At 38.5% G+C, this 25,931-nt stretch overlaps 1 protein-coding gene across 3 annotated transcripts in view; it reads right to left on the reverse strand.

The window, feature by feature from the left end:
* The window catches only part of SCAF4 (SR-related CTD associated factor 4), a 46,709-nt gene extending 26,683 nt beyond the window's left edge, over positions 1-20,026 (reverse strand). For 2 of the 3 annotated variants that reach the window (XM_065862602.2, XM_071810395.1), the window contains exons 1-8: positions 19,716-20,025; positions 8,130-8,213; positions 7,458-7,502; positions 6,404-6,565; positions 3,982-4,117; positions 1,330-1,469; positions 602-778; positions 152-252 (exon numbers count right to left, since the gene is read on the reverse strand). In XM_065862602.2, coding sequence (XP_065718674.1) covers positions 152-252; positions 602-778; positions 1,330-1,469; positions 3,982-4,117; positions 6,404-6,565; positions 7,458-7,502; positions 8,130-8,213; positions 19,716-19,745 — 875 coding nt within the window. In that variant the 5' untranslated portion in view covers positions 19,746-20,025. Of the gene's footprint in view, positions 1-151; positions 253-601; positions 779-1,329; positions 1,470-3,981; positions 4,118-6,403; positions 6,566-7,457; positions 7,503-8,129; positions 8,214-19,715 lie in introns of all 3 variants that reach the window. The other variant, XM_065862601.2, reaches the window with a different exon arrangement.
* Between the last annotated feature and the right edge of the window lie 5,905 nt (positions 20,027-25,931).

Consider the following 25,931-nt stretch of genomic DNA (forward strand, 5'->3'; position numbering starts at 1 on the left):
CAATCCACCACACCAGAAGTTGTTAAAGTTGTTAATAGTGTTTTAACTTCGGACTATAACAGTTAAGCACTGAAGTAACTTGGAATTTTAATCTAATCTAAGTATTTTTTAGAACAAAAATTTGTGAATTTTATTATGACACAAAACTTACAAAGCTGGCTGAGAAACTGAAGGAGAAGGAGCTGAATCTTCTTTCTTTGAATCTTCCACTGCTTCTGGTTCATCATCATAGTCAAACCGATCCAGCAATTTCTGAAAGAAATTACACCATTTTTTCTGTATCTTACATAACTGGCAGCCAAAACATTCTTATTATCGAAGTCTTACTATATACCTAAGAGTTCTGGAATTAAAGACAAGGTTAGAATCAGAAAAGAAAAATCTATATTCTAATGCAGAATCAGAAATTACCCAAAAGTAGTTTTATTCAGCTTCATAAGCTGCAAAGGCTATAAAAACAGGAAGCCAACCTCCAGAGGGAAAGAGAAGTAACAAAATTTGTATCGTTTTACTCCTAGTAAGTGGAGGACATTGAGGCATCCATCCATCAGTCTTCTGCTGAATTGAAGAAGTTAAAGACAAAGAGCAAATGAATACTTACTTTGTCAAATGATGTTTTTTGCTCAGGTGGTGGGAAAGCAGCTTTCTGTTCTGGTGGTTGTGCTGCTGTAGTTTTCAACTGAGCAGTAATAGCTTGAACCTGAGCCATCACAGTGTTATCTATGACTGGTGACTGGGGCTTTTGAGGCTGTTGAAAAGTCTGAAGAATTTGCTGAAGCTACAAAAACATATATAGCATTAAGTATTCACTCTTCTATCAACACATAGTATTGCAAGAGTTGTAGGATAAAAATTTTACGTCAAGCCAGAATATGGTAGAGGATGAACATGTCCAACAACCTGACTGAACTATGAAGAACTTTCAGCAAGACCAAATGTCATTTTTAAATACTTCAGCGGCTAAATTCAGCAGATCCCAAGATTTCGGTATTCAGGTCTTTCAACACTGTGAATGTTTAAGTGGATCAAACAATAAAACTCAACATTTTGTTCAATATATTCTGCCTGTTCTTGAAACTTAGCACCTGCATCAATTCAGAACTAATTATTTAGGAATATTTAACGGAATTTTCCTCAAATACCATAACTACAGCATAGAAGGGTCACCAATCATTCAAATACTGACTTTAACTCTGACAAATTTTCCACTAAACACTTTACAGAGGCTTTTTGTTTTGCTTCAAATAAAGGCTGTGGCTTCCATCACTTTTCCCCCTTCATTTAAAATAAAAATTGAAGTTAGAAGGGAACCAAATATAAACAGCTTACCTGCTGTCCTTGTGTTGTTTGAAACAACTGAGCTACAGCTGCAAAGGCATCAGAACTGGGCAACTGTGGCACAGTAGGTACTGAGTTAGCAGTAACTTGAGGGGGCTCTGAAGGAACCTTCGCTGGAGGGGGCGGTGAACCTGAGAGTTTCATAGGAATTGAGAAAGTGCTATATTACTCCAAAACGTTCATGTTCCTCTTCAGTCCATACATCTACCTCCTCAAAACAACTATCTACAATACTCTATTTAAGCCAAAAAATCCTACCTAAACTACCCCGATTGCATATTCTATTCATTTTGCCTTTAACTGCTCCATTCACTGCTCACATCTGCGAATTATACTCAAGAGGGGAAAAAAAAAGAAAAATGGCCTATCTGAAAGCTAGTCCAGCATGCTATTTTAGATCACAACTCAATATTTACAACTGTGCAATTTATAAAAGCTAAGAGAAAAACTATTACTCAAACAGCATAAAGCAATGTGTATCAATACACTTAAAATGCTAGTTCTGGTTACAAAGTTCTGACTCATTCTTTTGGATGAATATTTCAAATCAGTCATCTACTGTAGGAGTAGTTACATTTATACAGTGCTAAAATTACATTTGGTCCTCTGAAGGCAACCGCAAAGCTGATGTGGCTCCCAGTGAAAATGAGTTTGACACCTCTGATCTACCAGTTCATTTTAAGAGCAATTGAGTTTCTCTTAATATTTTCTGTTTTCTAGCAGTAACTGAGCTTTTGCTGAAATGGCTGGTAATAATTAAAGGTTTTAAAAAATTATTTCACAAGCAACCTTTTCTTTGACAAGGTCTATTCACATGCCATTTTTGCATAGGCACAAGCCAAACCTGTATTTGATAATTAAATCCTACCATAAAAATAATCTTACTAATTTGTCGGCGAAAAGACTCCCATCTCCACTGAGCTTTAATGAAACTGAGATCACATTTTAAGACATGCTATTGGCTTTGTTTACACATGCAGCCTTCCTATTCTCTTTGCTTTAGATGACAACGCCTTTTTTTAATAAACATTTTGCCAGTACAAAGTAAACTAGCAGTAATACCATCTACTCCTACATGCTGTGAGGAAGCAACTATTCACCAGCAAATATATTTTAATGGACTACTATAAAACTGTACAAGGAGAGACAGTCAAAAAAACCCCCACAGATCTAAGTATTTTGCTTCACAACACCAACTTGTTTAAAGCCATTCATCTGTTTGCAGTTTAAATAACTGCTGTGTTGACATACAGCAAGCAGAGACAAGCACGTGGAATAATATTCTCCCAGAAGTCAGATGTTACAAAAAAACACTGCAAAAAGATACGTGATTGTTTTTAAATATAAATTAACTCCCAAATTATTTCCTGTATATATTCAGAAGGATATTTGCTTGCTCAGGGGAGAAAAGTTGCATCTCTCTCTCTCCCTCTCTTGTTTCGGGTAAACAGAATTTGTAGCATTATGAGCTAAACAGATTTTATTTCACATAACGCATTAATGTATTTATTATTATTCATTAGCATATTTATTTCAGGGCCAAATTATCCCCTTTGGTGCATCTGAATAATGTCACTGAAATCAGTAATTCTGTACATGAAAATCTATGCATAACGCATCCAATCTGTTAGCTATTAGTGATGAGACAAAGATGGGAAAACTGTGCCACTCATCCGTCATATCAGAATGAATCTGTATAGCCAGCAGTCTGCACCCAAGATGCTAAGACATGCCATCCCCTACTATGTTTACAAAACATGTCAACAGGATATACCTTCCAAAACACTGCTGGAGACAATTTCACTTATTCTATTGCACATCATTATTTTGTTGTCTGTAATCACACCTCACTCCATCACATTTTTTTGCCAGTCCTACTCCAACATACACAAGTACAATAAATAACGAGGTTATCCAAGTTAAGTCTGAAATATATAGTGCAAATTCAAAAAGAAGGCCCTCCAGAGAAAGAGAGAATTGTGGTATGCATATTCTCATCCACAATTCAGTAACCACACTACCAGCTTTTTATGCGGCTTAAAATAGGGCAGTGAAAATACTATGGGCAAGTTGTCATTATTTTATTCTTTAGGTCACTGGTTTTCAACCAGTACTGCCAGGCACAAATCTACTGTTCAAGAATTTGGATTTGAAACACCAGTTAAAACATTTTGGGGTTGCATACTGAAAGAGACTGACAGCTGTTGCTTTTGGATACTAAGTTAAACTCAAAGAAAGATGAAGTTCTTCAGATGTAAGACCACGCTTCACTTATCCAGATTCCAACATTAAAAAAATGTCATCAGAATTCTAAAATTGAGAAACAATCGAAAAATATTTTAGACCAAAAGAAAAAAGAGGGGACATTGAAGTAATCTCTAAGTAAAGTGTGCACGTGTGTACATACACATACACATGATATAAACTTCAGACATTTTCCAAATAAGCATTCACATTCTGATCACTTCTGAAGTACAGTATCAGCATTTATTTAGATTGAGCTTAGCTGCTCCAGATAATTGTGAAAAGGAAGTTGAATTTATTAACATGCAACTCTTGAAACTAATAGTAGGAGCTTTCATGTGAAAGCTAGCAAACTATTATCATTCAGCCTTTTAAAAGAAGTTGCAATGTCATTCATACCTTCATTATTAGCAGCATTTTCTGTCACTGGTGCAGCGGCACTAGTTCCTGCTGCCATATCCAGAAGCGGTTGAATTATTTCAATTTTAAATACTCCATTTTTCTGCCAAAGGTTCAGTACACGGACTATTTTGCTCTGTTGAAACAAAAGCGAGTATCAATGCTAAATACATCTTTCTTAATTCAAAAATTGCAAATTTGTCTTCCATATGTTGAGAAGAAAGGTTTGAACAGTACAGGAGTTCAACATAATCGGGCATACCTATTTAACAACCCCTATTTGGTCATGTAAGTCAGCAAGATCTTTTACACGGCAAAGATAAAAACTGCCAACTTATTTTACTATCTGCTTTAATAAAAAATAACTTGTGCAATTTTTCTAAAACTCTTGTGGCCAGTCAGAAAATCCAGGTTTGATATACAGTGAAGAAAGTCACATCAGCCCCATCATTTCTTCACAGATGGTGATAAAGGGGTGAAACAAAAACCAAATGCAACAAGAAAGACAGAAAATGAAGATAAGTGGGAAAACCCTAATGAAGAGAGGGGCAGTTAGACCATAAAACACCAGAACAAAGCTTTAAAGTTAGAAGATTATTTGCTTGAATTTTTTTCTATTAACCCAACCAATTCTGTGTTGACACCAGAAAATCGAACTCCATCATTAATCAAAAGATCAGGAAATAAAGTGGAAAACATTCTAACTGATCACTGCAAAAAGATTAAATTAGAACCTCTGATTGTCAGCTGTTATTTTAAGCTTGTTTCTTTTTTTAACATTAAGAACAAGGAAGCTTTTAGGAACAAGCTGGAAATTAGTCTTTCCTTCTTTAGCCCAGTATTTAATAATAATATCTAACTAGATGCACTGCTTCAGTTCAAACATGTAAGCAGGTGAAAGTCAGATTACATATTATCTTGCCATACCTGTCCTTTTTGTGTAGTCATCTGACTTGGACACATATACATTTTAAGTAGTTTTTATTTCTACTGTAAGTGCTAAGAATGAGTCGATTCTATTCCTTCTTGTTTCAACAATAAAATGCCTTACTGTGACTCAGTTATATAGACCCATGCAAATTCACCTATACTTTCATAAGCAATTAAAGACTTTCACAAAATGTTTTCTACAATCAATTAGCGAGAAACCTTAAAATGGCTATTTTAAAATAAGATTTTGTTTGAAAAACAGTTAACTCTAAACCAGCACATTTTTTGGCTTTGAGTATTCTATCTCTCTGAAGACTTAAAAATTATATGAAGGCCAAAAAATGAATAATTTTAATACTCTTGTTCTCAATCACATACTAATCTTACAGAAAGGCTGTTGAAAAAAAAAAAAGTAACACAATTCTCTTTTGATATCAACCATAGCTGTTGTCTATTTGCAGATCAGTTTTTTTGTTTAGGTACTGGAAATTCATTACAGCAAGCACATTTAAACAGTATCATTCCCCTAGTGGAAAGCATTTTAATTATTTTAGCAGTGAGGTATCAGGTAGTTCCATAAAGGAGAGGAATAGTATAATTGATTTAGATGAACAAAATGGTAATCACAGAGACAGAAAGAAGAAGGAAACTGCTCTGTTTCACCTGGGTATGAACCCAGAAGCTCCAGAATATCAGATTCAAGGCCTAAGGTCTAAATGTTCCACACATTAGAAAACTAACAGAGCATCAAAGCCTTTCAAAAGCTTAGAAAGAGAGGGAAAAAGTCAGTTAGAAGAAGAGTATTTTGCTCTTACAGTACCATTAAGAAAACAAACGAGTAGGCAATTTTCTGGAAACCAACTGGCAACATCTAAAACACACTCATCTTGGGAGTCTTTTGAAATTGTTCTGACAGAGGGCACAGAAGCCCTCTTCTGTTGGTAGCAACCTGGATCATCATGGATTCAGGATACTTTCTGAGACTGTTCTGTCAGCAAGTACAGCAAAACTAAGACAAACAAGGCCTTAAACCAGTCCTGACAATGGAGAGCAGCAACAAAAGTCTCAAGTTCGTGATTTGTAAAGACTGAAGAAATTAGCATGATCATTTTCTTAGAATATATTTGGGAGTAGAACCTTCATTGCCTAAAACACCAAAGATTTTCCTATAACACTTTCTTTTTGTAGGTGACACCACCTTCCACAGAAAGTACTCCTGAAGGAGTCTGAAGAAGAAAAGTTTTGGCATAGTCACACACACTGCTGAAGTGTCTGCATAAGCAAAACCGGTGAAGTTACGCAAAATAAATACTTCAACCAGAACTTGTATTTAACTACCACTTTTGATAATCTTTCTCAGCATGTTTTACCATTTCACATAATAACATTCACTAGCAGGGACACAATCACCAAATTAGCTTTCACGTAAGTGGAAACACCAAGGTAGCACTGTTATCAATTCACAACAACACTTCAGAAATTATAGTTGTACCTTGTCTTCAGATGGACAGAGATACAAATACTGGAATGTGGCAGTAATATTCTTAGAAAATCTTGGCCCAAAAACATCTTTGTCTGTTCCAAACTGGTGACGAGACTGACGAACTATAGAGTCAATAACGTACAATCCAGGGACCTTATATTCCGGTTTGCACTGAAAACATAAAAATAATTTTCTATTATGCAGTGATACTGACAGGGTAACATGCGTTCACCTTAGATCCTTACAGGAAATCTATACTTAGTATATTTGGGTAGGAAAAAAAAAAAAAGTTGATTTGTTTTAATTTGTTTTATGTAGAATTCTCTTAGTGCTTTATTTTCACTTTGTTTATAGAAACAGATAAGAAAGGAGAAAAATATGCCTTCACATTTGTGACAGAATAAATATACCTGGATACCTTGAAGCAGCCTTCATCTTCTCAATCACTGCTTTTAAAGTACCTTGAGCTTGACAACATGTGACAACAGGTCTACTACATTACAGTACAGACTGCCACAACTCTGCTATCAAGCTCCCTCACACTCAATGCACTGAAACTACCTCCACCAACTCTGTTCTCCAGAATTTAATACAAAGTCCTTCTCTTTGGAGGTCTCTGAAGGACTTTGAAAAGGAGCATTTTTCTTGTTCACTCAGAGGAACTTACTTTAGGCAGCATGACAGTTCTGCTTTAGTAATACGTTCTAGCCTGTTGTTCTATGCGCCCAGGCAAGCATGAAAACTGTGTTTTCTGAAAATATGTATTATCTTAGCCAGTGAACATCAATTTGAAGTTCAGTACCTCCAGTTTCCTCCCCAGCTGCTGGGTAGAGGAGAAAGGAGGAATTACACTTTTTTTCCCCCCTCCCCTTATTAATGTACCAAAGAAAACTAAAATGAGGAGATGATTTAGACAAAGATGTGTAAAATCCCAACAAAACAGAATTCCTCCCACAATCTCTAAATAACAGAAGACATCTTTGTTATTTACTAGCATTACTGATAATATGCAGTAACAGATGTAGACAGTATCTTTATCAGTAGATTATTTTTTACCATTTACCTTTTTGATAAACTTCTCTACAATCTGGACAACATGTTTGTAGAGCTGTAAAAGAAACACATAAATTATTTTATCATCTACTCAACAGTGGTACATCATTTCAGAAGTACTTTAACTCTTTGTGCTTAATACCATTTTGGGAAGACTACAAAATACTGTAGTCACATTCTAAAAGTATGTTATCAAGCTGAGTTAATCAAGTCAAGAGAAAAAAAAAACAAACCATACAGATTTCATGGAGGGAACAGACAGAAACAAACCATCCTTCCTGTCAGAAGTGTGTCTATGTACACAAAAGATATCCTGCTTCTAGACTACTAGTGAGAGCTTTCTGGATTTCCCTTCTAGGCAAATCCACTATGTTTTAATATGTCAAAGTGCAACATTTAAGATTTTATTATACAGAAATCACAACACCCTAGTGGGTGTAGCATTAAAAAGCAATGATTTAAAAAAAAAATAAAAAAAAAATCAAGCTGGCATTATGCAGCTAGTCTAAAACCAAGAGATAATATTCACCACCCACTCATTTCTAGATAACATTCTATATGCCAACTAGAATAAACATTTATGAAGCCAAGACTGGGAAATCCAGAGATGCATTTGCTTAAAAGTAAAATGATAAAAAAATCACTACTGTTACAGTTTCATGTTTGTCTCATTGTACTTTACCTTAATAGCTTTAATGGCAGCTTTTGTGATAAGAATCATTTTTGCTCGTGAAATAGGAGGTTTCATCTCCATCAATGAAAAGAGCTAAACAGAGAAAACAAACATTAAAAATGTAATCTGAAGTTTAAGCAGTTAGCCAAAAAGACAACATTTCAGACAACTAGTTGATTACTGATGTTGCACAATATGTATCACCACAATCGTGGCTGGCCCCTGAAACAAATCCTGAGAATAACAGACAGATCTTTCAGGCAATGTTTAAAGTTATTTTCCTTGTGAACTAACCTATATTCACCCATTTACCAGATTTTGATAGGATTGCTGTCAAAGTTCTATTTGTGTTTGAAAACTACTATCTGTTAATTTATGGTACAGACAATGCTAACTTATGGTATGGGAACTTGTTATTTTACAATAACAATATAAACCAGAAATAACCACAGCTTCATTCAAATTAGCCTGAGTATGAGCTTAACGAATAGAAAAATTAGGATGGCCCTACAGATAGCTGGACTGATATAATCCTATAATCTTAAAATTATGTCCAAAAAAGTATGACAACTTGCATTCATCAAGGCGATCAAATCAATACTAACTTTTCAAATTAACCTGCTATACACAGGCATTGCAAACATCTTTAATGGAGATGTTTACCACTTTGTTTGCTATGACCATAACATGTTATTATTAAAATTAACTGCACCAAATGTTTTGTAGAATCCTCTGCATTATTCTTCATACTAATATCACCCAGTGGAAAAGTTAATTTTTCGAGTACCAAGTTTTCTGAAGTTACTAGTCTTCACAGACTACAGTTCGAGGCATTCTGTGAACTTACAGAATAATTCTGATCTTGTTTCTATAAACATAGCCCAGGCACACTATTTCAAATAGTTTTAATCATATCAGAAGCTAAGAAGAGTGCTGGTTTTCGACACCATCAAGCACAAAAAGGGATTCTGCAGTGGTTGATTTAGACACTATTTTAAAGAAAAAAAAAAGGTCTGAATTCACAGAAAACATATTCTATATTCAAAATATGTAGGATACAGGTAGAATGTTCAGTGCTTCAAATCTGAAAGTGTGACTCTAAGCAAAAAAAAAAAAATTCCCAAACTTAATTTTCACAAATAGTATCACCATGACTTACATCTCACATGTAAGGAAAATTTATTACAAAGCTCTTTCAAAGTCTTGAACCTAGACATCGCTCTGTCTTCCTGTATTGACCATAACTCTGAAAACAAGTTATTAGCTTCACATTTTAGAAACTGAGATAAACTAAAGCTTGTACACAGAACTGTCAGAGCTGATGAAACATCTGTGAAGGTCTGAACGCAGAAAGCCAAGGAAAGAGTGGCACATTTTCCTTAGGACCCCAGCACGACCTGGACAGCATGACTTCGCTTCCTGTAGAGCATTTTAAGAGCACAGGGAAATAAGGGATTTGGAGAGGTTTGGTTTTAAATAACATTCCTACAGCCTGGCACTCATAAGCATGCATGCACACATACCAGAATCCGATGCACATTCCACCACTTTCCAGACCACCCTGCCTACTCGAGAATTACAATGAATATTCCGTAAAATGTTGTTGTAATTTCAAATCGTAAAATAACCAGTTGCAAAAACTACACTATATGCTACACTGTGTTTTTATGGCATACTGTGCACACTTCTTCTGATCTACCAGTCATTAGACCTGGATACATAATCAACACTGGCTTGTTAGGACCATTCTCTCTTCTCCAATCCTTCTTCCCATCTTTCAAGCAGAAAGAAGCGAAGACATCCCAGTAGTACTTCTTAATCCCTCCTTCTACATCACAGCTCATGGTAAGGTGCTCTGCTTCATTAAATATTATTTTCTATTCTTCCTTGACCTCTTATTTAAGCTGTGGCTTACTAAAGGTAGAATCATTATATCATCATGATTTGTATAGTGCAAAAAACCATGGAGATCTTCAACATTTCCTACATACACACATGATAATTTTTATCTTGAAATATTCACCCCAAATCATGGAAAAAAATGACTTTGCATTACATTGATTTTGCCATTCACAATAAAGAAAAAACAAAAGTCAAAACCATAATCAATTATTTGCCACAAAGCAAAATCAAGAGAATAATAGTATTTTCACTTGACAGTGTAACAGAAAGCAAGGTATCCTCTAAAAATGTATCTCTTTCTATTCATTTAAAGTTCCAAGATACTTCTAAAATGACCAACTTACACAAGTTTATCCATCATCTCAGTTAAGGTAAAAAACAATGCAGAAGATAAAAAAACTTGGCCAAATATTTAAAGGCAAGTAAAGTGATACCAAGACTTCCAGCAACACAAAATGAAAGCCTTACACCAGACATGTCCAAATAATTTTCACCAGGGGCCACATCAGCCTTGTGGTTGCCTTCAAAGGGCTGAATGTAATTTTAGGACTGTATGAGTGTAGTAGTTACCCCTGCCTTACACCAATAAAATACAAAAAATACTCAAGAAGGTACTTACTTACTTAACTTGATTCCTGTTCCAGGAGATATGAAGGAAGAAAAATTGTCCTTCAAAACAGTGGTAGCCAGATACCTTTTCCAACACCAACATCTAGTCAAGACCTTGACTTTTCATTACTTATCTCCACAAAAGGCATGTTCTAGAGCTAGAACGTTTGAATTTTAAAGATATTCAAGCTGTAAGACATAATTCAGCTAACATCCCTACTTGCTGAGAATTCACAGTATGGAGAAATAAAAACTGTCAGATAAAAGACAAAAGGAAAGAGTTATCTGTGAGTTGACTTGTTTCTTTTAAATAAGGTTTAATTTCAATTTCTAGCTATATTGCTTTAGAATAAGTGCAAAGACTCTTGATGAAGAAAGTCACTGCTATTATTAAAACTCAGGAAAATCTGTTTTAAGAGGTAACGAAAGACTTAAAAAAAAAAAAAAGTAAAGTAAAAAACCAACACCCACAAACAAACCACCAGAAGGCTCAAAAAATTAGGTGGAGGGAGAAAAAAGGAGCCAACTTTAAGGCAGCACTCCTTTCCTTCATATACCAAGAAGCAACTGGTCCTCCAGAAAAAAAGAGCCAGTCCCTATAACAAGAGCAAAGAAGCCAGTGTGAAAGCAGTACTTCAGCATTCACATTTCAGGAACACCACCACAGAGAACCATGAAACTAGGAAAGCTCATAGCAGGACAGGAGATGACAATAAGCAAGTGGCAGTAAAAAAATGTGTCTTAAAAGGTATCCCAAGAATGACATTGCAACCAGAGGGAAAACAAACAAACAGCAGAAAGAAACTGCCAGAAGGCAGGAAAATCGGAAATCAGCTTGATGCACTGAAGTAGCCAGGGAAGATGCAATAAAGAATATGGTAGCTTGGAGAAGTCGTTAATTAAAGAACAGGAGAGACTGAAACTTAGGCTAATAAGCAGGAATAAACAAGAGCTTTGGAAGAACAGGACTGAGGAGATCACTGTAAATTGTTCCTTTGCTATTACAGACAGCACTCCGAGCAACAAAAACACAATAAAAGCAGTGAGGTCAGTACACACAGATATTTCCAGTTCAGAGTGAACGACAGCTGAAACATGCATCAAACTGAGATGCAAATATTTTCCTATATAGATATGTATGCACACATACACGTATACACAGATATATGTATATGCATGTGTGTGTGCATATATATATATGTATTCTGACCCCTCTTCACACACAACCCCATCACTCTCAGAATAACACATCAAAACTTTGTTGCCTTTTAAATTTTCATAAGATTTTAGAATACCAAATGACTATTTTAAAGCTGATTTTTATATAATTTTCAGTATCACAGTTACATGTGTCAAAACCATGTTTTAAAGATGGGTAAATCTAAAATTTAACAAGCTTACTAGTTCCTCATGGATTTTTACTGTTAGAAGCGGAAACTTCAGTAAGGCGCATGTACTTTACATTTGCATATGTTCAATTAGACTTGGATCTTCTCTCACACACATTTCCCAAACCGATATATGAAAAAAAAGTCCTATTTTCAGAGGATTGTCCTTCCTATAATAAACCTAATTCCTCAATGGGTACCACGATGAGCTCACAAGACAGCCTAGACACAAAAACTTACACTTTATTTAAAAAATAAAATAAATTAGATGGATGTAACAAAAGAAATTATAATTTGCAGCTTGAGAGTGTTTCCAATGTGCTGCCTCACAATAGGAGCCTGTCCCTGGAATGCTCTGCCCTGCAGGGCTTGACCTGCTAGAAATGACTTGCTGCTTTTACCAACCATAACTGGATGTTTGGAGAAAACAGGTCCTAGCTGTTCCCTACCTTCCTTCCCCATATAGTGACAACAGTGGCTGAAGAAAAAAGCATGAGTTTAGCTGTGCCTCTATTTCTACTGCCCACAGCAATTTCATTTGGCAATGAAAACCGCCCATGGTATCCCATTCACTAGGAGAGACAGCAGGAGAAAATAAATGAAAGTTTATTTTTATGTAATAACTAATTAATCAAAGGACTATTCAAGACTTGTGTCTTTATTCAGTTTTGATAATTTCAACAGTTTAAGAAGAAATGTTTCCTGCTGTCTGCATGGATTCTTTCATACACAAGGAAAAACTAATGTAGGAAAATTAGCAGAAAAGCTTGGTCAGAAAATGTTATCAAAATCATTCAGTCAAAGGTCATAAGAAATCTTTTCCTATTTCAGTTATAACAGTTTCACCTGTTGAAAGTAGTACAAAAAAACACACATCTTGTTTTGCACAAGCTCTAGCTTAGGATACAATTTCAATTTAAGATTTTCCAAACATTTCTGGAACCTCCCTCCCTATATTTGAACGTCTGTGCACTGTAGCTACACCTGTTTTTAAAAGCAATAATTTATTTGTTGCTCCATATCAACTCATGTACTACGAAAGAAGTGGAGGTATTAAAAAGCCTACTAAACTCAAGCCACAATACAAAATATTGATCCAAGAGTACTTCTGTGTACTTTTCACAACAGTACAGCAGCACAGAATAAAACAGGTATAAAACCAAGAACCTCAAAGTCAGAAAAATCATCTGCTCATTTGCAGGCTAATAAATGCAATTAAACAACGCTGATGAACCACTCATTAAACCACAGCAGATAGAAAAAGGGAGACTAACCATACCGCCTGCTATTTAAAAAGCAAGCTAGTAATCATCCCCAAATTATAACGCAATGTATAGTACAGAAGTACTATAGAAAAAACGTGGCAGGAGTGAACTTAAAAGGCCTTTCAACTCAAACTGTAGAACTTGCTCCAGTTCATAAGCCCTGAGTGAGGTGTACTAAGAGGGGTTGGGTACTGGGAAAAGGAATAAGCATGATAGCCTTAGTTTTCAGTTTTTCAAGCAGCGAATTCTTAATTTCTGCTGTTCTACAAGTAATGCCCTTTGAGGGTCTATTTTACACAGAAACCTGAGAATTATGTGTTTTTGAAGTAAAGGGGAGAATCACTATTTTCAAATTTACCCACAGCCTTACCTTAGAATCCTAAAACGATCGCATGTCTGGGCACAATATGTCTTCGAAACAAGACCAAGTTGAAATATAGGAATATTATTAGCTTCACCTTTTTACTGATTTCATTACAAGAAAAGCAGAACCAGTGATATGTGAATTCCAGAAGAGAAGGAGCAGGGACGCCAAGGGAAAAACATAAGACACATGGTCAGAGAAAAAAGGCAGCTCATACACTTTCCAAACCTGAAATTACTAGGAAAGAAGTGAGACAGTGTCACCCAGTGACACTTATCCCATTGGCACAGAAGAAAAAAGCTCAGGTTTATATCCTTCAGGGTGTTTTGAGCTTGATGTATGATCTCAAGTCTATTATTTGTAACTGCTAAAGTTTCTTTGACACAAAAAGCTCTCTTTATTTGCAAATGAAGAGGTACAGCTCCACTTTACATACTTACTAAATAAAACGCACAGAAAAGAAGCAGCACAGATAGAAGCATGATCTACTGACAGAAACACAGTGTTAAGTGATTAGTCAATATAAAGCACTCAGGTCATTGTTACAATACTCTTGTTAGATCTTCCCTTCTCCAAGTTTCACAGAGCAGTCCAACATGCCCTCAACGATTTAATCAACTCTTACGTGTCTAAGAACACCTCTCTAAGAAGGCTCCATACACGCACGACACAGTCAGTACTCTGTACATTCATTCATTTTGTTTTGAATGTGTTTTATTTATGCATTTAGAAACCACCCAATACAGCCAAACTACAAGTCATTTATAGACATATAATTGTAGTTATTTGTTCATGTGCCTACAGAAAAAAAAAAAAAAAGGACGATGGAAGATGTGACTAACAAGCACAGATACCATATTATTCTGTTAACAAAACATCATTACTACTAATGCACAATCAGATCTTTAAAAGGTCAGACATTTTAAACAATACACATGGGTCAAAGAAAATCTGTTAGCCACATACATTTTCCTTCCCCTATAAAACTCATTGCTGCTTTTTTTTTTTCTTCAAGTCCCCATTCTTCCTTGAGCTACTAAGGAAAGGAGAAAGATAATTATGTCTACTAAACATCTGTCACTAAGCTATGTTTCAGAGGACCAATGTAAGTTTTAAATTCTTGACCATCAGCTGTGAAGCATACTAAGTACTAGGTACTGCAGAAGATAAGAGATCATAAAAAAAATTCATGGCCGTCAGGCTACATTCTTCAGAAAATAAAGTGAGATTTAAATATGACCTAATATGAACCCCAGGCAATGAAGTTAAATAGAACTCCATCTACTAAGCTATTTCTATGCCCTGAAAGGCCATTCACAAACTCCAATTCACTGGGGAGAAACATCTTTACAAAAGACACTGATATGAAAATGACATCATAAAAGTACACAGAATATAATTTTGTTTTCTGCACAAATGTTTTTGAAACTTATCTGACTTCTAGGATCAGCGCTATGCTCCTAAGTCCAGCATGTCTCCTGAAAAGCTGTTCGTCTCGTTTCTTCTCTTACAAAGAATCTCCAATAGAATGCCACAGCTTTCAACACTGCTGGAAACAGTTCAGTCCAGAAGCAACAGACAGAGCTCTTTTGGGATCACAGTGATGATGAGCCGTCAATTACTGTAATACAGTCATAAAAAGAACAAAGCAACTCCCATCCCAAAAAGCTGCACGCTGCTTCTGCAATAACTTCAGTTTGGGTCTCACAGTTTCAAAACAGGACTAAATTCATTCTAGAACTTTAGCAGCACTCTCCTATATTCCTCTCCCTCTACCTCATCCAAACAGTATCTGAACTGCTGCTTAAGCACTCTACCAGGACACATGATTGGCAGCACTGACAAAAATGCAGCCTATTGTACCTACTGGAATATGGTAATCATTTTAGGCAGCTACGCCAGGTAGCAGCTTTCACTGTTTTCTTAAAGAGACAAAGGGTGCCAAAATGCACAAAAGACTATCTTAATCTTTCCTCCAACCACATATGCTGGTAGTTGTGTCCTTGCTGCTCTGCCATACGACAGAGGGAACCTAACTGGGGTTCATGAGTTCCAGTAACTGCTGAAGAACCACTGTGAAGGATATCCTGCTAACCTCTATTTCTAGGACCTGCGGAGGATAGGGGAGGGGAAGAACAGTGAGCAACAGATTGTAGTAGAACATTCAAAATGAATTCTTAACATTAGCATAAGATAGCTACACTAGATCAAAAATAAAACTGCCCAGTTCACTGAATACGGATAAACAGTAAGAATTAAGCTGTAGCTCTAACTTTAAAGAAGCAGCCCACAAAGTACCTATCCTGTTTGTGATCTAGGCACACTTAAGTGGGATAACAATTATTTCAGTGGCACAGATTAACTATTACCAACCTGAGACACACAATTAAGTGAATATACTGCATTACTCAATACAAACATAAGATTACAAAACAGGAAATTTGACTTTATTCTACTTCCAGCAGCAAGACTGAGAGTAAATCTCCATTCCTAACTCTTAGAACCAGTAAACTATCCTTCAAGTTTTCCAGGTTGAAGAAAAGGAAACATATATCCCCTAAACTAAAACATTACAAGAATTAGAATCTTTGTAAACCATGACGGATGTGTGGGGTTTTTTGTAACAAAGTTTTGCAGCATTATCAAGTTACCTTTTGTGGTTTACTTACATTGTACTATTAATTTAACACAACATATACACTTAACAGTACATGAATTCTAACTCATACTTCCAGGATAGAGTTTGAAATAATTTCCTCAGGGAAAATATACTACATAACTGTCAAATCCCACCTATTCAGTTGTTAATATCTGCTGGATTAAAATAAAGCAGCAAACGTGGTGGGTCAATTTTAAAAAAATGTGCTTGCTCCTGTAGAAAAATGAGAATTTTTAAGAGGCACATTAAGTGGTAAACTTGCATTCAAAATACAGGTACAAAGACAAGGACTAAGGGAATGGGCAACACAATCAAACACGATCCAACTACGCAACCCCTCTAAGTTACAACCCATTGCCAGAACCAAACTAATTGATTCTAAGTGTTCTTTACTAGCTCACCACAATTGCTAAGTGCAACGTGCTAATTCAGACCTCTGTATTTAAGTTTTCAGATGGGCAGTTAAGATCACATACTTACCACAACTGGATGACAGGCAGAAACTTGTTACTTCACTGCAACATAATCACACTTACCATCAGCAGCCTATAACCCAAAGGGCAGAAACTGAACTTCCAAGTAGAATTGGAACCTAAGGCAGCCAAAACTAATGGTTTCTACTGGACTGGGTGAACAGCTTCAGCCAAAATAAAATGGTTCAAATTGCATAAACAGAAGTGTTGCTGGTGCTTTTCTCTTGCCGCCCAAGCTCTTTTGTCTGAGAAGTGGATATCAGCCTAAAAGCTTAGAGGATGTCTAATTTACAGCCAAGATTTGAACATGGACCTCCCACCATTCAAGAAATCGCTGTAATCATTAAACCCACCCCAAAAAATCCCAACTGATCATATCACCTGACGCAATAAGCGGTATCTCCTCCATGTAGACTGGCAAAGAGCTGACAGCTGCCACGTCCACAGAAGAAAAGACAGTAAAGCCAGAATCGCATCACCTCTAGCGCACATGGCAAGTCCAGCAGAAAAGTCATGGCTGCTGCAGCTGAAGTTGCCACTATAAAACTCCAGTTCTCTGTCTACAATGGTATTGTGCAGCCAGCAAGTTCAGGAATTCTTGACCTACGGGGTATTCTGTAGATACCCCAATCTTCACTGTTGAAGCTATTCCACTCTCAATAAAATAATTAACTATTCAGTGAACAGAGACTGGTATCTCTGTAGTCCTCACAATGTCTATGCATTATCAGAGTCTTATAGACAAAATGAGTTCTCACACACTCACTAGCCTGTGCTATTCCCACCATTCTGTGAATAATGTTGAGACCCTTTGTAAAACAGCTCTTTCAGTTTCCCTGCTTTCACTGAGAAAGCCCAGAAACGGAACAATATCTGACCGTAAATCTTATCCTCCCCAAAAAAGTTGGAAATTTTTCACACTTTTATGTTAGTATACACTGTTTTGCATGCACAGCTTTAAGCAACACACATGGAAGGAGAAGAGTTTAAGAGTGGAACTTCATGTTCTTAGCTAATATCATAAATCTGCCTTCTGAGAAAAGGACAGTAATTACACAAACCCTGAATTTATTAATATGCTGGCTTTACGCTTAAGTAGTCCTATGGAACTAGTCATACGCTTAAACGAGTGCAGAACAGGGATTTTAGCAAGTATAGTTTTCTTCCCCATAACTGATTTTCAAATGAAATCCGGTGTTTTATTACCCTTCAGCAGCCAGTCATCAGAATTTCAGTCAATATTTCTGATTATATCAAACAAAATCTTCACACTTTTACTACATCTGAGAGGAAGAAGCATGAAATAAAGCATGCCCATTTCTAAAAAGGAGTCACAAAGTACCAAGAAACACTGCTTTCATGCTCAAGTCACACAGACTTTCATCACCAGATCAGCAAAAAGTGGTTTTTGTTGTCTGAGAAACACTAAGCACTGGCTGTACAATTAAGTTTTATCAGGTAGCAACACGTTGAAATGAATGAAGTGAAAGCAATCATTTGCTAGAACTCCTATTTATATTTAGGCAGGTAAGAATTTTTCTGTCTCGTGAAAATTGAAAACACTGCACATGTGTCGTTCTATTTTAATGTATTTGGGAAGGCTGCTTTGTACCCTTCCATACTACTGGTTCGAAACAGCACAACAGACCTCTAACATTGGCAAATAAATAAAAATAAAACTGTTAAGGAGGCGTATGCGATCTGCTTTTCACTTTGAACTTCTATAATTTCGTTAAGGATGAGCAGATTTTCAGTTGTGTGTGTGTGTGTTTGACAAGCAGTTGCAGAGAGTGAACTTTACACAGCATGACTTCATCACATGAGAGTAGTCTGCCATTTTTCCTGATTCTGTTCAGCAAACATGCACAGCAACCTAACCTTCAAAACATTAAATATTCTGGAATACGCTCTGGCTTAGCTTTAATTGATGATATGCAACAAGAATATGCATGTTCTATAGTCCATAAAGCATTTGCAAAAGTAAAATCACCAAACTGAGGTGGGAGTGTCATTTAATCCAGGAATCATTTCAAGTAATGTCAAAAACTTTATAGAGGCTAGTGTTTTGTTACATATTATGCAAAAAACAACCACAGATCATTTTGTTTCCAATTCTGACTGGCTAAGTAATAAAAAGAAAAAAAAAAAGGCATCATTGAAGACAGGGTCCTTCGGTGTACCATGAAAGAATACTGAATGCCTTACGGTTTCCAGCCTACCTCCCATGTACCTACTGTTGGGGTCGATCCCTTAGTCTCAACCCCAGCAGTCGATTCTATACAGAGATAAGCCCCCTCGCAGTTTTCCCTCTCTCTTTTCAACCTCCAGCCTATCCTATTTGCCGCCTGTTCACATGGCAGGTCCCTTGCCAAACCACTGCGAGGAAATAAAAAAGTGCCTCGCGCCCTGAAACGCGGCTTCCCCCTCCTTAACAACACGCACGCAGTGGGAACGCCTTGTCACAGGGATCTCAGCTCGGACGCGCTCCACTGGGGCGAGGAGGAAACTGAGCGGGGGTGGGCAGAGAAGGGAGAGTGAAGATCCCCTCAGCGTCGTCTCCCCCCCTCCCCCCCGCCACCCGCCCCGTGCGGGAACCTGGGCTGCAGCGTCGCCCCGGGAACGCTCCCGTCCGTTGCAACTGCCGCGGCGGACCTGAACCCGCTCGCCTCCATTTTACCCAGGACACCCGATCTCCGCCCCACACCGCCCCTCGGGCCGGCGGGAAGCCCCCGGGCCGAGCCAGGCCGAGCGTTGCCCAGGCCCTCCCCAGCACAGGCCTCTAGTAGCGCCGCACCGGGCCCGCGCGGCCCAGAGCCGGAAGCCGAGCGCGGGTTGGAAGGGGAGCAATGGCGGCCACCGTGACCTCCCCTATCCCACCGCGGCCCCCCCGGCCCGCGCTTCCCTCCCTCGCTCCCTCCCGCTCCCCGGCTCCCACCTCCTGGTTGAAGGCGTTCACGGCCTCCATGTTGGCGGCGTCGGCTGCTGCGGGCGGGCGCCCGCGCGGGGGAGGGGACGGGGAGAAGGGGCGGCTCAGTCCCGCTCAGGGGCCGCGCGCGGACATGGCCGTTGGGGCGGCGGGGGGGTCGCGCTCTTCCCCTCTCCCTCCGCGCGCTCGTCCGGTGCGGGCGTCTCGCTGGCAGGGCCGCGGCACAGACCGTCTCTCCCAGCGGGATGGCGGAGCCCACGCCGCGCACAGCACCCTGGGATCGAGCAGGCCTCCCGGCCTCGCACCACCCACAGGAGACAGAGGTGGGGGGGGGGGGGGGAAGAGGAGGAGGAAGCGCGCGCGGCGCGGGCACCACGTGACCAGGGCCGGGTTACTCTCCGGGCCCCCGCCATGTCAGCGCTGGCCCCGCCCCGGGGAGGGGAAATGGCGGGGATAAAGCTGCCGCTGCCGCCACTGCTCGCCTGCTGTAGGCCTCGGTGGTGGGTCGGGTTTGGCGGTGTGTTCTCTCAGCCACTGAGTGGACAGATAGTGTTAGGAGCTTCTGCGGCTTCGTCCCCTGAGGGGAGGCTGCAGCTGCTTCGGCCATTTTGGGGTGGCTGGGGTCTGTCTCGGTGTGCAGGGCAGGGGGCGCGTCTGGGCCGGGGAGCCGTGGGGGCTGGGGCGAATGCAGTGCCTGCTTCTGGCTTCGTATGTAAAAAATGCTGTAGTTGGTTGGTTGTAGTCGTGTTTTGCAGGTAGCAGACAGCGCATGCTAAACCCCACTCTGGCAAGAGCAACGCACCAGCACTGGGGTGTGTTCGATAGCATGAATCACAGAGTGTTAGGGACTGGAAAAGACTCAGAAGATCATTAGTCCAATCCCCTGCCAGAGCAGGAACACCTAGATGAGGTTACACAGGAATGTGTCCAGGCGGGTTTTGAATGTCTCCAGAGAAGGAGACTCCACAACCCCCTGGGCAGCCTTTCCCAGTGCTCTATCACCCTCACTGTGAAGAAGTTTCTTCTCATATTTAAGTGGAACCTCCTGTGTTCCAGGTACTATCACGGTGGGAGAAAACAGCATTGATTGCTTAAACATAAAACAGAGCGGAATTGAAAGGCTGTTCTCAAACATAACACTAAAGAAGATGGTTGATGAATTACTGCATCCATGCTGACAATGGGGGTTGAAGTTCATGAGAAAAACTACACTTTGCAGCATATATGCAGTTTCAAGAACATTACCTGTCAGCATCTGTTTAAGAGCACATTTGTCAAGTGCATTGAAGTGCTCTAGTAAAGTGTTGGTATCAGTGTCGCATCATAGTGGTGTCAGGTTTGCAGGGTACTGCCTGATGCAGTCTGTTCAAAATGTTACTATTTAACTTGGAATTTCATTTTTCAGTACATCAACAAGAGAGTGAATGGGAAAGAGGAGACTCAGAATGTTACGGAAATCTCACAGAAAGTCCATTTGGCTTTATTTTGTGTTCTACTATTAAACTCTCAGTTGTTAATCAGGTGCACGTTGCTACTGGGAGTCTCTTCTCCCAGTAATCAACATGTGGCTATCCAACAATTAGTCCTCTTACAAAGAAAATGTCTTGAAATTCAAAGTTAGTTGACAGAGGAAGAAGAACTTTTGTTCTACTCAGATTATGAGTAGATTAAGGAGTTGGTGTACAGTTATATGTCTGGTAGTTGGAGGAGTTTTTAAAATAAATAGGTTCTAGTGGCAAATAGAAAGCTCTAACAGATGTCATGAGTATCTGTAGGTTCATCTTTTACCGGAAAAAAAATAGCTTTTGTAGTTCTTGTCTAAAGAAAGTTGACGAGCTAGAAAAGAGCAGGGGGAAAAGATAATATTGCCTGTCTAGTGTGATTGTCCTTGCTTTTTGTAATTTTTGCCAGTTTAAACATGGTAAATTATATGTAGCTTTTAGTACTGTTCTTTTTCATGTCACTGTCCAAAAACTCACAAAACGTAGTTTGTTCTGCTATCTGAAAAATAAGAGCAAAGGTAGAACTGAAATATGTGGTGAGAGATTGAAAAAAACGCAAATCGTCTGTGTCCAGTTCTTGCATCAACTAAAAAGCTTTCTGAGAAGTAAGAATTATTTCTTTAAGGGCTCCTGGCTTAGGGAGTGAGAATGGATATCCTGCACTGGTAATTAATTTTCAGGTTTCAAACCTAGGTGTTAAATGGTGACAGCTGTTTCTATAGTGTTGAGTACCTGACATTATGTTCCTTCCAGTGTGTACTTTATAATGTATATGCAGTGCTCTCAAAACACTATTAGTAACTATTAGTAACTTGTACAGGAAAACTAAACCTTCACAGGGAAAGCTCCCACTTGTTCTGGAAATTCACATTAAATTTGGGAGTTTTTTTACCTATTAAAACTTCTCAAGTTTTTTATATTATATACTTGCCTTTCACAGGGTGTCACTACAGGTTCTAGAGGTGACTCCTCTAAAAACTGAGTGTTAAATACTTCTCTGTTTTCCTCATTGCTATTTGTGTGTTAGGTATTGTTTTATTACTAATCTTATTTTTTCAAATATCTGCCTTTGTAGCACGTTTATAATCAGAATTTGTGCATAATTAGATTTTTATGTGACCTACAGAGGGGAAAAAATAATGTAGATGTACCCCAGTATGTTTCAGAATTGTCTAGTTCAGGTGCTGGTAGCCACAGTGCCGTGGTGCTCGATGGGCTCACTGCGTTAGTTCTTGCTGTGCAGTGCTGAACTCCGTTGCCCATTCCCTTACCAAGCCAAAATCTGGTGTGCTTTTGTGTCCTAGAATACACTGCTGGTTCTGCCTGCAGCATAAACAAATCCTTAGAGTCTGTAGAATTATCCTGGGCAACTTTAGTTCATTGAGAATTATGTTCCAATTCCTCAGGGGCTGAACATTATGATTTTGGGGTTGGATAGGGTGAACTAGGTTAATTACTGCAGTCTTAGACTTAAGTATGGGTTTTACTAGGCTATGGCTCTGCTGTTCAAAGCAAATCTGCTTCATCAAGATAATATGCTTGATAATTTTGAAGTCAAATTTGCCATTGCTTATACTGTATTATAACTACCTTTAGACAATAATATAATTTCTTAATGAAAAGCATATTATTTTCATTATGCTTTTGTCAATTTTAAATTTGAAGGTACTTGAGCTAGCAGCAAGTTTATTATTTAAAGCAGCTTTTATAGCAACCTTAGCCATTGTACAAATAAATGATGTACAATGCTCAGCATTTTGTTATATATTCGTGCAATCTAAAGGATGGTCCTTGCCTTAAAGACCATGTAATCTGGTATGGCTCATAGAACATTTAATACCATTCTTATTGTTCATATATATTTTGAAATATTGTTCCATATTATTCCAAATGTATTGTTTAACAGTTTTGACTTGTGTTGGTGTGTGGGTTTAGTTTTTTCACCTTGTTTTACTTTTGTTTCTAACAGATGAGCAATAAATGGGCTCACCAATGTATGGAAGTTACTGTTAGGAACAAATTACAGTTACGTGATGTAATGATTCTTTTTGTACCAGCTGATGAAATACATGTGCAAGTCTTATTCAAGCTTGCTGAAATCTGAAATATGTTTGCATTCGGTATAGTCCTTGTCATTTTGCACATAATGTCACAATCACAAGTTCAAGTGATTTTCAGTTAGCTTAAAGGGTTTTACATAATGATATGTCTGTAATTTTTTTTTTTCTTGCAGTGATGTTAAATCTTGATCTTTGGAGATGTTAAGAATCCTAAACCTTGCACAGTGTCCTAAATTATTATTAGCATTGTGCATCATCATTGATAAAGAAGGTGATTGACAATGACCATCCATAAAAATGTCATATTCATTGTTCTTTGATTATCTGTGTCTGCTTATCAGTGTTTCTCTGACTCATTTGATAAGGATCAGTTATCACTGGTGCATTATCACTCTTTATTGTTGTAATTTACCTTATGGGACAACTTTGGATTTTGACTAGAATTTCCTGGAATCCTATGTTCTGTGGAAAAACAAAACTCTTTTTCCTGCTGTGTTCAACATATTGCTGTGACTTTATATTCTGTAACTTTATATTATATCCTGTATGTGTTTACCATGATTTATAAGTATTTGCTACGTGATTGGTGCTCTGGCTAGATCTACCTCACACCATGGAGAGGGATTTACAGATTGTTTTCTAAATGTTGGCATTGAGTACATGCCACGCTAAAATCAGATGCCTGAAACAGGATGAAGCAGCTTATTGATGCTGATACATTATTTTACTTTTTACTGTTTGTAAACTCGGGTATTACAGACAGGCAGGCTGTCCTGGAACTTGCTCTGAAAGGCTTTAGGAAACTTCATAGGAGGGGGAGCTTTTTGCCTGCCTGCCTTGTGGAGTGTGCAGAAGCTCTAGACACAGCCAGCTTTCAGTTGGATTTTGAGATCTACTGTGAGTATGCAGGTATAGTTTAAAGTCCTGGGTTCTAACCTAGAAAACTTTGTAAACTTTTAACAGTTGGTCACCAGAGAGGTTGACTCTCATCCTTTGCACTGTTGGAGTGATATAAGTGACCGTAGCTAGTAATCAAAACCACAATAGTCCCTTGCTCACTACCCCCTGCCCCACCAGGCAGGGGAGAGAATCAAAAGGGAAAGGGGAAAGTCGTGGATTGAAATAAAAACAGTTCAATAAAATAACAAAATAATATTAGTATACTACTACTAATATATATAAAATGAAGATATAAAATAAGTGATACTCAGTGCAATTCCTCTCAAACTCTGGTGACACTGAGCAGCCAGCCCCAGGCAGCAGCACCTGGTCTCGATCAGCCAAGCCTGGGAAGAGGGGGAAAAAGGCAGAAAGGCCCAGAGCAGGATGGTAAAGTTCAAACAAAAGGAACTCCTAAATGGAACTCAACTGGAATGGAACAGAAGTGGAAGGGGTCTCCTGAGCCCCAAAACCTGACTCTCATTAAATATGAAGCAATGATGCTAATGGTATAGAATATTTTTATTGGTCAGCTTGGGTGTCAGTCAAGGTGTACCCCATCTATGCCCCATTTCTTAGCTGTCAGCACATGCAGAGAGAGAACCCAGGAAGACCTTTGTGTCCCACACAACAGCTAAGGTAACAGTAGGTTCTTACATTCTCTTTGTTCCAACTCATAACCACTAGCAAGTTACTTGAAGAAAAACATGGTTTCTGTCCTGGAGTGTTGCCTTATTGTTTTCAAACTAAATCCAAACAATGACTGTGCCAGCTACAAAAAAGAAGAGTTTCTAACTGCCTGAAAAAAATTAACTTTTTTTCAGTCAAACCAGCACAGTGACCAAAGTAAAACAAGGTGATTCTGCAAGCAGCTTTCTGATGTGGACAGTCTTGTATTCTCAGTGAATACCAAAATTTGAGCGTGATGTAAAATACTTTTTTCTGGCCAAGGGGCTACTTTTGTACTACTTATTGAGGCAAGGCAGAAGAGGGGAAATTTATGCTTTTTGTGTCTTGTGAGCATTTAGATTTTCACGCTCTGCCATGATGTTACTGCTGTGGACTTGGCTTTAGTGTTAAAAAAGTACTTTTTTTTCCTTCTACTTCTGATGACACCATACCTAAAATTGCTGTTGATGGCTAGCTAACCACTGAAGGTGTGGGTTGTCTATATCTGATGCTTAGTATAACCATTTATTTTAATGTTTAGTGGATAGGAGGAAGCCTCTGCCTTTAACAAAATGTCTTGGATAACCTTATGGAAATGGGACTGCCCACTAATCCCCTGCCTCCAGTGGATCTGGAGTATTACTCCAGTGTTTACAGAGATTCCAAATCATACAGCAAGGTAATATTATAATAAGGAGCTCACTTTGCAACGTCTCTGTGCAAATCCTTACTAAGTGAATGGAGGTTTTGCACTTGAAAGCTTATGGGATAGAATATTAACTTGGTAGAAGACAAGGGGCTGTTCAGGTTTTCTGTGCAATCTAGACTACATTTTGCCAGTAGACACGTGAGAACCGACTTACCTCTTTGCTCCTCCATAGTTATCTCACCAACCTCTTTGGTTTCATGTGGAGGCTCGCAAGATCATGAGGCTAGACAAGGTTTTATTGTAGGTGCAAAACTGAAGATCAAACTATGTCAGAAATCACTTCCTCGTCTGTAACACTGTGGTACTACTGTTCCTGCTGTCCATTGGAGGCACAGAGACTAATTAG

This window comes from Patagioenas fasciata, chromosome 1, assembly GCF_037038585.1.
Source record: "Patagioenas fasciata isolate bPatFas1 chromosome 1, bPatFas1.hap1, whole genome shotgun sequence".
Taxonomy (NCBI): domain Eukaryota; kingdom Metazoa; phylum Chordata; class Aves; order Columbiformes; family Columbidae; genus Patagioenas; species Patagioenas fasciata.